Source organism: Salvelinus fontinalis, chromosome 34, assembly GCF_029448725.1.
Source record: "Salvelinus fontinalis isolate EN_2023a chromosome 34, ASM2944872v1, whole genome shotgun sequence".
In the NCBI taxonomy this organism is placed as follows: Eukaryota; Metazoa; Chordata; class Actinopteri; order Salmoniformes; family Salmonidae; genus Salvelinus; species Salvelinus fontinalis.
In genome coordinates this window covers 38,288,299-38,301,155 of record NC_074698.1, presented here as the reverse complement: position 1 = coordinate 38,301,155, position 12,857 = coordinate 38,288,299, and the positions used below count along the sequence as shown (strand labels likewise).

Here is a 12,857-nt window from a genome sequence, read left to right as displayed (position 1 = left end):
CAGGCCACAAATGTGCATGTGTCTGCTCAAACGGTCAGAAAAAGACTCCATGAGGGTGGTATGAGGACCCGACGTCCACAGGTGGGGGTTGTGCTTACAGCCCAACACCGTGCAGGACGTTTGGCATTTGCCAGAGGACACCAAGATTGGCAAATTCGCCACTGGCGCCCTGTGCTCTTCACAGATGAAAGCAGGTTCACACGCACATGTGACAGAGTCTGGAGACGCCGTGGAGAACGTTCTGCTGCCTGCAACATCCTCCAGCATGACCGGTTTGGCGGTGGGTCAGTCATGGTGTGGGGTGGCATTTCTTTGTGGGGCCGCACAGCCCTCCATGTGCTCGCCAGAGGTAGCCCGACTGCCAATAGGTACCGAGATGAGATCCTCAGACCCCTTGTGAGACCATATGCTGACACATGCACATTTGTGGCCTGCTGGAGGTCATTTTGCAGGGCTCTGGCAGTGCACCTCCTTGCACAAAGGCGGAGGTAGCGGTCCTGCTGCTGGGTTGTTGCCCTCCTACGGCCTCCTCCACGTCTCCTGATGTACTGGCCTGTCTCCTGGTAGCGCCTCCATTCTCTGGACACTACGCTGACAGACACAGCAAACCTTTTTGCCACAGCTCGCATTGATGTGCCATCCTGGATGAACTGCAATACCTGAGCCACTTGTGTGGGTTGTAGACTCCGTCTCATGCTACCACTAGAGTGAGAGCACCGCCAGCATTCAAAAGTGACCAAAACATCAGCCAGGAAGCATAGGAACTGAGAAGTGGTCTGTGGTCACCACCTGCATAATCACTCCTTTATTGGGGGTGTCTTGCTAATTGCCTATAATTTCCACCTTTTGTCTATTCCATTTGCACAACAGCATGTGAAATGTATTGTCAATCAGTGTTGCTTCCTAAGTGGACAGTTTGATTTCACAGAAGTGTGATTGACTTGGAGTTACATTGTGTTGTTTAAGTGTTCCCTTTATTTTTTTGAGCAGTGTATGTTTATTAATAACTTTTCATGTTCAAAATTGTGCACTCCTCAAACAATAGCACGGTATTCTTTCACTGTAATAGCTACTGTAAATTGGTCAGTGCAGTTAGATTAACAAGAAATGTTGTTGTTACTTACAACCTCATGCTAATCGCATTAGCCTATGTTTGCTCAACCGTCCTGTGGAAAGGACACCAATCCCAAAGAAGTTCAAGGGAGAGTTGGTGTGAAGAATTGGTAGACATGACATGGGATTTTGTCACTTCAACTAACGTTCTCTCTCTCTGTTTGCCCCAACAGTGCATGGGTTTGAGACAGAGGAGCAGTTTGAGGACTTTGTGAGGAAGGACCCTCAGTCTCGGAAGGTTCTGGCTGCTGTGGTGTTTGAGCACTCCTTCGCTCACGATGACGAGCCACTGCCCCAACAGGTTGGTTTAACAGTGTATTCATATAGTTTGTATTGCACTTAGGGCTGACCCCAATTAGTCGCCTGGTCGATTGTTTGGTCGATAGGCTGTTGATCGTCCAATGTTTTCATTTTTTGTCCAGCAGTAGCAAATATATATGCCTTTGGAAAGTATTTAGACCCCTTTACTTTTTCCACATTTTGTTACGTTGCAGCCTTATTCTAATGTCATTAAAAAAAAAATCCTCCGCAATCTACAGACAATACCCCATAATGACAGTAAAAATAGGTTTTTAGACTTTTTTGCAAATGTATTAAAAATAAAAAAACAGATACCTTATTTACATAAGTATTCAGACCCTTTGCTATGAGACTAAAACTTTAGCTCAGGTACATCTTGTTTCTACAACTTGATTGGAGTCCACCTGTGGTAGATTCAATTGATTGGATATCATTTGGAAGGGCACAAACCTGTCTATATAAGGTCCCACAGTTGACAGTGCATGTCAGAGCAAAAACCAAGCCATGAGGTTGAAGGAATTGTCTGTAGAGACAGGGTTGTGTCGAGGCACAGATCTGGGGAAGGGTAACAAAAATGTATGCAGCATTGAAGGTCCCCGAGAACACAGGGGCCTCCATCATTCTTAAATGGAAGAAATTTGGAACCACCAAGACTCCTCCTAGAGCTGGCCGGCCTGGCCAAACTGAGCAATCGGGGGAGACCGGTATTGGTTCAGGGAGGTGACCAAGAACCAGATGGTCACTCTGACAGAGCTCCAGAGTTCCTCTGTGGAGATGGTTGACCTTCTGAAAGGTTCTCTCATCTCTGCAGCACTCCACCAATCCGGCCTTTATGGTAGAGTGACCAGACGGAGCCACTCCTCAGTAAAAGGCACATGACAGCACATTAAGACAGACCATGAGAAACAAGATTCTCTGGTCTGATAAAGCCAAGATCTAACTCTTTGACTTGAATGGCAAGCGTCACGTCTGGAGGAAACCGGGCACCATCCCTACGGTGAAGGGATGTTTTACAGCATCAGGAACTGGGAGACTAGTCAGGATCGAGGCAAAGATGAACGGAGCAAAGTACAGAGAGAACCTTGATGAAAACCTGCTCCAGAGCACTCAAGACCTCAGACTGAGGCGAAGGTTCACCTTCCAATAGGACAACAAACCTAAGCACACAGCCAAGACAACGCAGGAGTGTTTTCGGGACAAGTCTCTGAATGTCCTTGAGTGGCCCAGCCAGAGCCTGGACTTGAACCCGATCGAACATCTCTGGAGAGACCTGAAAATAGCTGTGCAGCAACGCTCCCCATCCAACCTGACAGAGCTTGAGAGGATCTGTTGAGAAGAATGGGAGAAACTCCCCAAATACAGGTGTGCCAAGCTTGTAGCGTCATACCCAAGAAGACTCAAGGTTGTAATCGCTGCCAAAGGTGCTTCAACAAAGTACTGAGGAAAAGGTCTGAATACTTTTGTAAATGTCATATTTCAGTTTACATTTTTTTAAATAAATTAGCAAACATTTCTAAAAAACTTTTTTTGCTTTGTTATTATGGGGTATTGATGAGTTGATTGATGAGGGGAAAAAAATAAATCTATTTTATAATAAAATTGTAACGTGGAAAAAGTCAAGGAGTCTGAATACTTTCCGAAAGCACTGTATATTCTATTTATTGGAACACAAGACACCTGTCTTATTCGCGGCCATCTCAGTGAACAAATCCATTGCGTAGGCTGCAGGGGATGGCACAGTCCAAGAAGGTGAGTGTGGCTAAGATGCACAATGCACGTCTTACTGTGCTCTCTCCCTCCAATACAATACATCACCAGTAGTACATTTACCGTCAATTACTATTATTTCTAATCTACATTGTGTGTTTGATTACGGTGATTTCTGTTAATGCATTCAATGTATTATTATTCCTCTTTTACCTTTCTCATTGTCAGAGTGGACACGTTGTTTGCGGAGCATACAACCTATGCTACACTTGTGAGAAAAAATAAAAATGTCATTCCATTTACGAATTTTGTGACTTTAGTCATAGTCGATGTAGGACTATAGGATACCTGACCTGCACGCAAATGTAGGCATAGAAATGTGCCCATTTGGGGGATCTGATATTATTTCTGATTGCCTTAACACACCACCATTAATGAGCTGTGGAGCTTCTCAAAGTCATGTTTTCTTCACCTCAAATAGCAAGCAAACAAAGTCTGTTTTTACATCCATTGAGAATTACAATAGTTCCTCAATGTATTTGAAAAATCGTTCCAGTTCTCTCCCGTTCAATAACCACTCAGTGTGAAAGGGAAAAATATCATGCTCTGATCCAGTGGAAACGTCATAAAATAGGCCTACCTGATTATTTATTATCCCTTAAGCAAATTGCCTAAAGCTTTCTGTCCCGAGCTCACTGGCACAGAATATTTTATACAGTGTTGCAAGTTTGTTAGCTTGTGCTAGACCCAAGTTAATAGTTGATACAATGTTTCAAGTTAGTTGCAGACAGGCCATGCGTAGCCAATGTGATTTTCTATATTTATTTTTATCAGAATATTTTCTACCTTCAGGCTGCAATGTTTTTATTTGTTGGCTTTATACAGTTTTTTTTTACATAGTTGGCAATAGCAAAAGAAGTTACTTTTTAGGTTTATCATTTTCACTTAGATTTTAATAGAATGATTAAACACATGACAATGATTTTGAGATACAAAGACGTATTTCTAAATGAAATGAAACAGTTCCACATAACCATAACTGGCATGCAGATCGGTAGAAATATTAAGATAAATTGGCCTATTACCAGAAACTTCAAGAGAGTTAGGGCGGAATCTGCGAAAGCAAGCAAGAGCGGGAAGAGAATGGTCGGTTCAGGTTCTTTATATTTTTTTCTGGTTATCTTGATCTCTGGCTCCCTCTTGAGTAATTTGTGTCTTATTTCATGTGCTTAAAGCATTAGACAAACTCAAATGTATATAGTTGATTTTAGTTAAACACATAGGGTGTGTCTATATATGGAAAAATACGTGTTTAAAAATGTCGATCAATCGATTCGTCAAAAGAACAGACTTTCGGTCGACCAAAATGTTGCACTGTATGCCTGCCCGTTTCCTTACAAACCAATAAATTGTATCTTAGTTTATTCATTCATCATTGGTGAAGGAGATATGCAGGCTTCGAGACTGGGAAGGGATGGGGTGAGGGAACGGGTAGAAGGTAGATGAGATGCATGACCGCAAGCGTATTTGGACAAACTGGGAAAGACCATCTGAATCTTCTCCTTGCTGGATAGAGGGGGAAGACATCAACCAACCCTCTGAACCACGTGGATGTGTTGTTGAAAGATAGATAACGCATGCATTTATTGCTGTCTTCAACCAGGATCTCAGCGATCACTGCCTCATTGCCTGCATCCGTAATGGGTCTGCAGTCAAACCACCACCCCTCATCACTGTCAAACGCTCCCTAAAACACTTCAGCGAGCAGGCCTTTCTAATCGACCTGGCCCGGTTATCCTGGAAGGATATTGACCTCATTCCGTCAGTAGAGGATGCCTGGTTATTCTTTAAAAGTGTTTACCTCACCATCTTAAATAAGCATAACACGTTCAAAAAATGTAGAAACAGGAACAGATATAGCCCTTGGTTCACTCCTGACCTGACTGCCCTTGACCAGCACAAAAACATCCTGTGGCGTACTGCATTCGCATCAAATAGCCCCCGCGATATGCAACTTTTCAGGTAAATCAGGAACCAATATACTCAGGCAATTAGGAAAGCTAAGGCTAGCTTTTTCAAACAGAAATTTCCATCCTGTAGCACAACCTCCAAAACATCCTGGAACACTGTAAAGTCCATGGAGAATAAGAGCACCTCCTCACAGCTGCCCACTGCACTGAGGCTAGGAAACACTGTCACCACCGATAAATCTGCGATAATTGAGAATTTCAATAAGCATTTTTCTACGGCTGGCCATGCTTTCCACCTGGCTACCCCTACTCCGGTCAACAGCCCTGCACCCCCCACAGCAACTTGCCCAAGCCTCCCCCATTTCTCCTTCACCCAAATCTAGATAGCCGATGTTCTGAAAGACCTGCAAAATCTGGACCCGTACAAATCAGCCGGGCTAGAAAATCTGGACCCTCTCTTTCTAAAATGATTCTCAGAAATTGTTGCAACCCCTATTACTAGCCTGTTCAACTTCTCTTTTGTATCGTCAGAGATCCCCAAAGATTGGAAAGCTGCCGCGGTCATCACCCTCTTCAACGGGGGAGACACTTGTCGTGTCTTTGGCATCATTAAAACTAAAGATGAAACTTTATCAAAAATTCTCTGTAATTATTATTACGTGATTAAACTACTTAATCACGTAACTGTAATTAACTAGGAAGTCGGGGCACCAAGGAAATTATTCAGATTACAAAGTTATAATTTTCCTAATATAACTTTCAGATATTTTAATATCTAATCACTTAGTCTTCTGATTGATGACGTATTCTTTACCTCACGTTAGTCTAATTACAAACGTCGTAAATTGTTGGTTATCTGCACGAACCCAGTCTTCACTATGAGTCATCCATACATCAATTGTCTTAAAATCATTTATTTACTAAGTAATTCACAGAAATGCATAACAAACAGTAGATATGATTACAAGGAAATGATAGGAGAATGTGCCCTAGTGGCCTAAACCGGCATGGCGGCTTGTTAGACAACAGGGGAGTGGGGGTCAGCTGAGGTGACACTACAGAGTTGAATATTTTAACAATTGAAATGCTAATCCTTTGCACACGCTCACTCATTCGGGAACAATTGCTATCAATATATATATTTACGCTCAGTGTGTCGTCGGTCTCTCTGTTGAAAAGTTAGTTTCTGTTGGAGAGTATGTCTGCCCTCTCTCTCTATCTGTTGTGGTTAGAATGGATTGTTCAGAAAAATGACGCAAGACCATAACTGTGCTCATGGGCGGTCCTCTGATTTAGTTAAACTCCAAAGGGAATTGGAGTTTCCTTCATTAAACAGTCCAAAATCACATTACACAATTTCACAAACAGTATCATCCTCACTCATTCATCTTATACAACAATTAGATGTAAGCCTCATATCTGAGGCTATTGTATAAACAGCGTTATGGTAATGTGGCCATATTGTCTCTCATGACTTTAACACAATTGTACCAAATGGACCAGTTCGTAGCTGGATTCTTCACCGATCTTTCATACCTTCTCCAGAACATAAATGTTGTTCGGTTCTCCAGTTCTGTGAGGTGGAAGAAATTCCTTTGTTCTCTCTGAAACTCATTCTCTCTCTATACTGTGGCCATGAGGAGATAATCTCCTCCAGGAATTTACGACCTGAGGTCGCAGCAGCCTGAGTGTAGGAGACAGAGAGAGGGGGATGGTGCTCGCTGTACCCAAAGAGGGCAACGTTACGACACACTCTAGACCCAAACTGCTACCGACCTATATCTATCCTACCCTGCCTTTCTAAGGTCTTCAAATTCCAAGTTAACAAACAGATCAACGACCATTTCGAATCCCACCGTACCTTCTTCGCTATGTAATCTGGTTTCCGAGCTGGTCATGGGTGCACCCCAGCCACGCTCAAGGTCCTAAACGATATCATAACTGCCATTGATAAGAGACAATACTGTGCAGCTGTATTCATCGACCTGGCCAAGGCTTTCGACTCTGTCAATCACCACATTCTTATCGGCAGACTCAACATCCTTGGTTTCTCAAATGATTGCCTCGCCTGGTTGACCAACTACTTCTCAGATAGAGTTCAGTGTGTCAAATCGGAGGGCCTGTTGTCCGGACCTCTGGCAGTCTCTATGGGGGTGCCACAGGTTTCAATTCTCGGGCCGACTCTCTTCTCTGTATACATCAATGATGTCGCTCTTGCTGCTGGTGAATCTCTGATCCACCTCTACGCAGACGACACCATTCTGTATACTTCTGGCCCTTCTTTGAACACTGTGTTAACTAACCTCCAGACGAGCTTCAATGCCATACAACTCTCCTTCCGTGGCCTCCAACTGCTCTTAAATGCAAGTAAAACTAAATGCATGCTCTTCAACCGATCGCTGACTGCCCGTCCAGCATCACTATTCTGGACGGTTCTAACTTAGAATATGTGAACAACTACAAATACCTAGGTGTCTGGTTAGACTGTAAACTCTCCTTCCAGCGTCACATTAAGCATCTCCAATCCAAAATTAAATCTAGAATAGGCTTCCTATTTCGCAACAAAGCATCCTTCACTCATGCTGCCAAACATACCCTCGTAAAACTGACCATCCTACCGATCCTAGACTTCGGCGATGTCATTTACAGGATAGCCTCCAACACTCTACTCAGCAATTGGATGCAGTCTATCACAGTGCCATCCGTTTTGTCACCAAAGCCCCATATACCACCCACCACTGCGACCTGTATGCTCTCGTTGGCTGGCCCTCGCTTCATATTCGTCGCCCAACCTACTGGCTCCAGGTCATCTATAAGTCTTTGCTAGGTAAAGCCCCGCCTTATCTCAGCTCACTGGTCACCATAGCAGCACCCACCCATAGCACGCGCTCCAGCAGGTATATTTCACTGGTCACCCCCAAAGCCAATTCCTCTTCGGCCGCCTTTCCTTCCAGTTCTCTGCTGCCAATGACTGGAATGAACTGCAAAAATCACTGAAGCTGGAGAATCATATCTTCCTCACTAGCTTTAAGCACCAGCTGTCAGAGCAGCTCACAGATCACTGCACCTGTACATAGCCCATCTGTAAATAGCCTAACCAACTACCTCATCCCCATACTGTTATTTATTTTATTTATTTTGCTCCGTTGCACCCCAGTATCTCTACTTGCACATTCATCTTCTGCACATATATCACTCCAGTGTTTAATTGGTATATTGTAATTATTTTGCCACTATGGCCTATTTATTGCCTTACCTCTCTTATCCTACCTCATTTGCACACACTGTATATAGACTTTTTCTATTGTATTATTGACTATGTTTGTTTTGTTTATTCCATGTGTAACTCTGTGTTGTCGTATGTGTCGCTTTGCTTTATCTTGGCCAGTTCGCAGTTGTAAATGAGAACTTGTTCTCAACTAGCCTACCTGGTTAAATAAAGGTGAAATAAAAAATAAATTACACTATGTGTGTGACTAGTCAGCTTCACTGTACTTTAACCTAGGGTGAGCACAATTTAAAATGCCCAAAAGCGGGACAATGGTATGATTTTACGGGACATTCCTGGGACAGTGTAGCCAACACCTGAATCATTTTTCCACACACAGGCACACACATCTCCCTACCGCACCACCGAGCGAACTAATTGAAGTGTACCTTGCCTACACTTTTTTTCCTCACACAAAATCTGGGAATATTTTGCCAAGGAATCATTGCTGGTTTGTCTTAGGGAATGTTTAACAGTTAGGAAGAGATACTTTTAATATGGTATTGAATGAAGTAGCAGCAAATATGTTGAATGAGCAACTAATGAGCATGGACAGCCTCACAAGTTTGACAAAATTACCTTATATATTTGTCTAATATGACTGTTTACAGTAGTCGGGACAGTCCTCTCCAACAGTCCTCTCCAAGTTTAGCTGGAATTTAGCCCGAAAGGATTTGACAAATGTGATTGGCTGATGATGTGACATTGGCCTACGTCTCTTCTTGCGTTGCCCATAATATCAGATCTCAACAACGATTGGAGAAGTGTTTAACATCACCAGCACCACATCCCTTATATTTATCTTGTCGTAAGCTCAACGTGACTTCAAACAAGACCGGTCGGAATGTCACTTCTCAACAAATGAATAGGAAGTCTGACTGAAATACGTGACAAATGTACCTTGTTTCTAAATTAGTGATGTTTTCATTTGTTGGTAAAATGCGGGACAGGGTTGTTTGGTTGTGGGACGAAAGGCCAATGCAGGACTGTCCCGCACAATCTGGGACATGTGGTCACCCTATTTGAACCTTGAACCCAGAATCAGCTCTTTGTTTACATATGAAAGCATCTGGTTCTCACTGACAGTATTATTGCCCCTCAAACAAATACAATAATCCTGGAGTCACCTGCAGTCCAGCCAAATCCTTGACATGCTAACCTTTAACCACACTTTAGTAATTCCTCCTGGTTTGAGGCTATACAGAACTTTTGCATCTGAGGATGCTCTTGAGCCAAAAGGGTTTGCCTATAGAGACATAAATATTCTACAGAAATGACCTAATTGGACAGAAAGCGGCAGACCTCGACACACCAAAAGCGAAAGCTCCAGTGTTTTTTTTTTAACCTGTGCAGCAGGAATGACCTGCAGGAAGGAAGTCAGGAAAAGAGACACCATCCTCCCTATGGAGATTTAACTCTGTCACCCTCTCCCAAACGTTGGTGGGTGAAACGCTCTGTCTACTATTCTGATGCGTCCTGATGCAGTAAAAAAAGAACAAATATAGAAAAAGGAGGTAGGCTTTATGCAACATATTTTGAGGCTGGACACATCACACACTTTTGCTTATCTTATGCAGTTAGTCTGACTCACAGGTTTAGGAAACTGGACCCTGTTTTAGCTGAAAGAGGCTCACTCACAGCCCGCTCTGATGGTTGGATGGAGAGCTTGGTTGTGTCCCAAAATGGCACGCTATTCCCTATATAGTGCACTACTTTTGACCAGGGCCTGTTGGGAGATCAGATCAAATCAAAATCAAATCAAATTTTATTTGTCACATACACATGGTTAGCAGATGTTAGTGTGCGAGTGTAGCGAAATGCTTGTGCTTCTAGTTCTGACAATGCAGTAATAGCCAACAAGTAATCTAACCTAACAATTCCACAACTACTACCTTATACACACAAGTGTAAAGGGATAAAGAATATGTACATAAAGATATATGAATGAGTGATGGTACAGAACGGCATAGGCAAGATGCAGTAGATGGTATAGAGTACAGTATATACATATGCGATGAGTAATGTAGGGTATGTAAACATAAAGTGGCATAGTTTAAAGTGGCTAGTGATACATGTATTACATAAAGATGGCAAGATGCAGTAGATGATATACAGTACAGTATATACATATACATATGAGATGAGTAATGTAGGATATGTAAACATTATATTAAGTGGCATTGTTTAAAGTGGCCAGTGATACATTTTTACATAATTTCCATCAATTCCCAATATTAAAGTGGCTGGAGTTGAGTCAGTATGTTGGCAGCGCCCACTAAATGTTAGTGGTGGCTGTTTAACAGTCTGATGGCCTTGAGATAGAAGCTGTTTTTCAGTCTCTCGGTCCCTGCTTTGATGCACCTGTACTGACCTCGCCTTCTGGATGATAGCGGGGTGAACAGGCAGTGGCTCGGGTGGTTGTTGTCCTTGATGATCTTTATGGCCTTCCTTTGACATCGCGTGGTGTAGGTGTCCTGGAGGGCAGGTAGTTTGCCCCTCACTACCCTCTGGAGAGCCCTACGGTTGTGGGCGGAGCAGTTGCCGTACCAGACGGTGATACAGCCCGACAGGATGCTCTCGATTGTGCATCTAATGAATCATACTGTGTTGTCTTCCTTTCTCTTGTTCTTTTTATTTTCCCTCTTTCATGATCTCTCTCATTCTCCTTCTCTCTCTGCCTCTTTCCATCTGTCTTTTAGCGAGACCTGTGGTCAGTCAGTCAGTCCTGAGCAGACTGAGCTGATAGACACTGGGCCTGAGATCATTAAGCTGTCTGTCTGGGTAGTACAGAGAGAGGGTCTGTCTGGGTAGTACAGAGAGAGGGTCTGTCTGTCTGTCTGGGTAGTACAGAGAGAGGGTCTGTCTGTCTGTCTGGGTAGTACAGAGAGAGGGTTTGTCTGTCTGTCTGGGTAGTACAGAGAGAGGGTTTGTCTGTCTGTCTGGGTAGTACAGAGAGAGGGTCTGTCTGTCTGTCTGGGTAGTACAGAGAGAGGGTTTGTCTGTCTGTCTGAGTAGTACAGAGAGAGGGTTTGTCTGTCTGAGTAGTACAGAGAGAGGGTCTGTCTGTCTGTCTGTCTGGGTAGTACAGAGAGAGGGTGTGTCTGTCTGTCTGGGTAGTACAGAGAGAGGGTCTGTCTGTCTGAGTAGTACAGAGAGAGGGTCTGTCTGGGTAGTACAGAGAGAGGGTCTGTCTGTCTGTCTGGGTAGTACAGAGAGAGGGTTTGTCTGTCTGTCTGAGTAGTACAGAGAGAGGGTCTGTCTGTCTGTCTGGGTAGTACAGAGAGAGGGTCTGTCTGTCTGTCTGGGTAGTACAGAGAGAGGGTTTGTCTGTCTGTCTGAGTAGTACAGAGAGAGGGTTTGTCTGTCTGTCTGAGTAGTACAGAGAGAGGGTCTGTCTGTCTGTCTGTCTGGGTAGTACAGAGAGAGGGTGTGTCTGTCTGTCTGGGTAGTACAGAGAGAGGGTCTGTCTGGGTAGTACAGAGAGAGGGTCTGTCTGTCTGTCTGTCTGGGTAGTACAGAGAGAGGGTCTGTCTGTCTGAGTAGTACAGAGAGAGGGTCTGTCTGGGTAGTACAGAGAGAGGGTGTGTCTGTCTGTCTGGGTAGTACAGAGAGAGGGTCTGTCTGTCTGTCTGAGTAGTACAGAGAGAGGGTGTGTCTGTCTGTCTGGGTAGTACAGAGAGAGGGTCTGTCTGTCTGTCTGTCTGGGTAGTACAGAGAGAGGGTCTGTCTGTCTGTCTGTCTGAGTAGTACAGAGAGAGGGTCTGTCTGTCTGTCTGTCTGAGTAGTACAGAGAGAGGGTCTGTCTGTCTGTCTGTCTGGGTAGTACAGAGAGAGGGTCTGTCTGTCTGTCTGTCTGTCTGGGTAGTACAGAGAGAGGGTGTGTATGTCTGTCTGGGTAGTACAGAGAGAGGGTCTGTCTGTCTGTCTGTCTGGGTAGTACAGAGAGAGGGTCTGTCTGTCTGTCTGTCTGGGTAGTACAGAGAGAGGGTCTGTCTGAGTAGTACAGAGAGAGGGTGTCTGTCTGTCTGTCTGAGTAGTACAGAGAGAGGGTCTGTCTGTCTGTCTGTCTGGGTAGTACAGAGAGAGGGTCTGTCTGTCTGTCTGTCTGGGTAGTACAGAGAGAGGGTGTCTGTCTGTCTGTCTGAGTAGTACAGAGAGAGGGTCTGTCTGTCTGTCTGTCTGAGTAGTACAGAGAGAGGGTCTGTCTGTCTGTCTGTCTGGGTAGTACAGAGAGAGGGTCTGTCTGTCTGTCTGTCTGGGTAGTACAGAGAGAGGGTGTGTATGTCTGTCTGGGTAGTACAGAGAGAGGGTCTGTCTGTCTGTCTGTCTGGGTAGTACAGAGAGAGGGTCTGTCTGTCTGTCTGTCTGGGTAGTACAGAGAGAGGGTCTGTCTGAGTAGTACAGAGAGAGGGTGTCTGTCTGAGTAGTACAGAGAGAGGGTGTCTGTCTGAGTAGTACAGAGAGAGGGTGTCTGTCTGGGTAGTACAGAGAGAGGGTGT

At 44.2% G+C, this 12,857-nt stretch overlaps 1 protein-coding gene across 1 annotated transcript in view; it reads left to right on the top strand.

The window, feature by feature from the left end:
- abca3b (ATP-binding cassette, sub-family A (ABC1), member 3b) overlaps nt 1–12,857 on the top strand; it is a 90,163-nt gene that overhangs the window by 28,142 nt on the left and 49,164 nt on the right. The window contains exon 4 of the mRNA XM_055898681.1: nt 1,287–1,414. Coding sequence (XP_055754656.1) covers nt 1,287–1,414 — 128 coding nt within the window. The remainder of the gene's footprint in view (nt 1–1,286; nt 1,415–12,857) is intronic.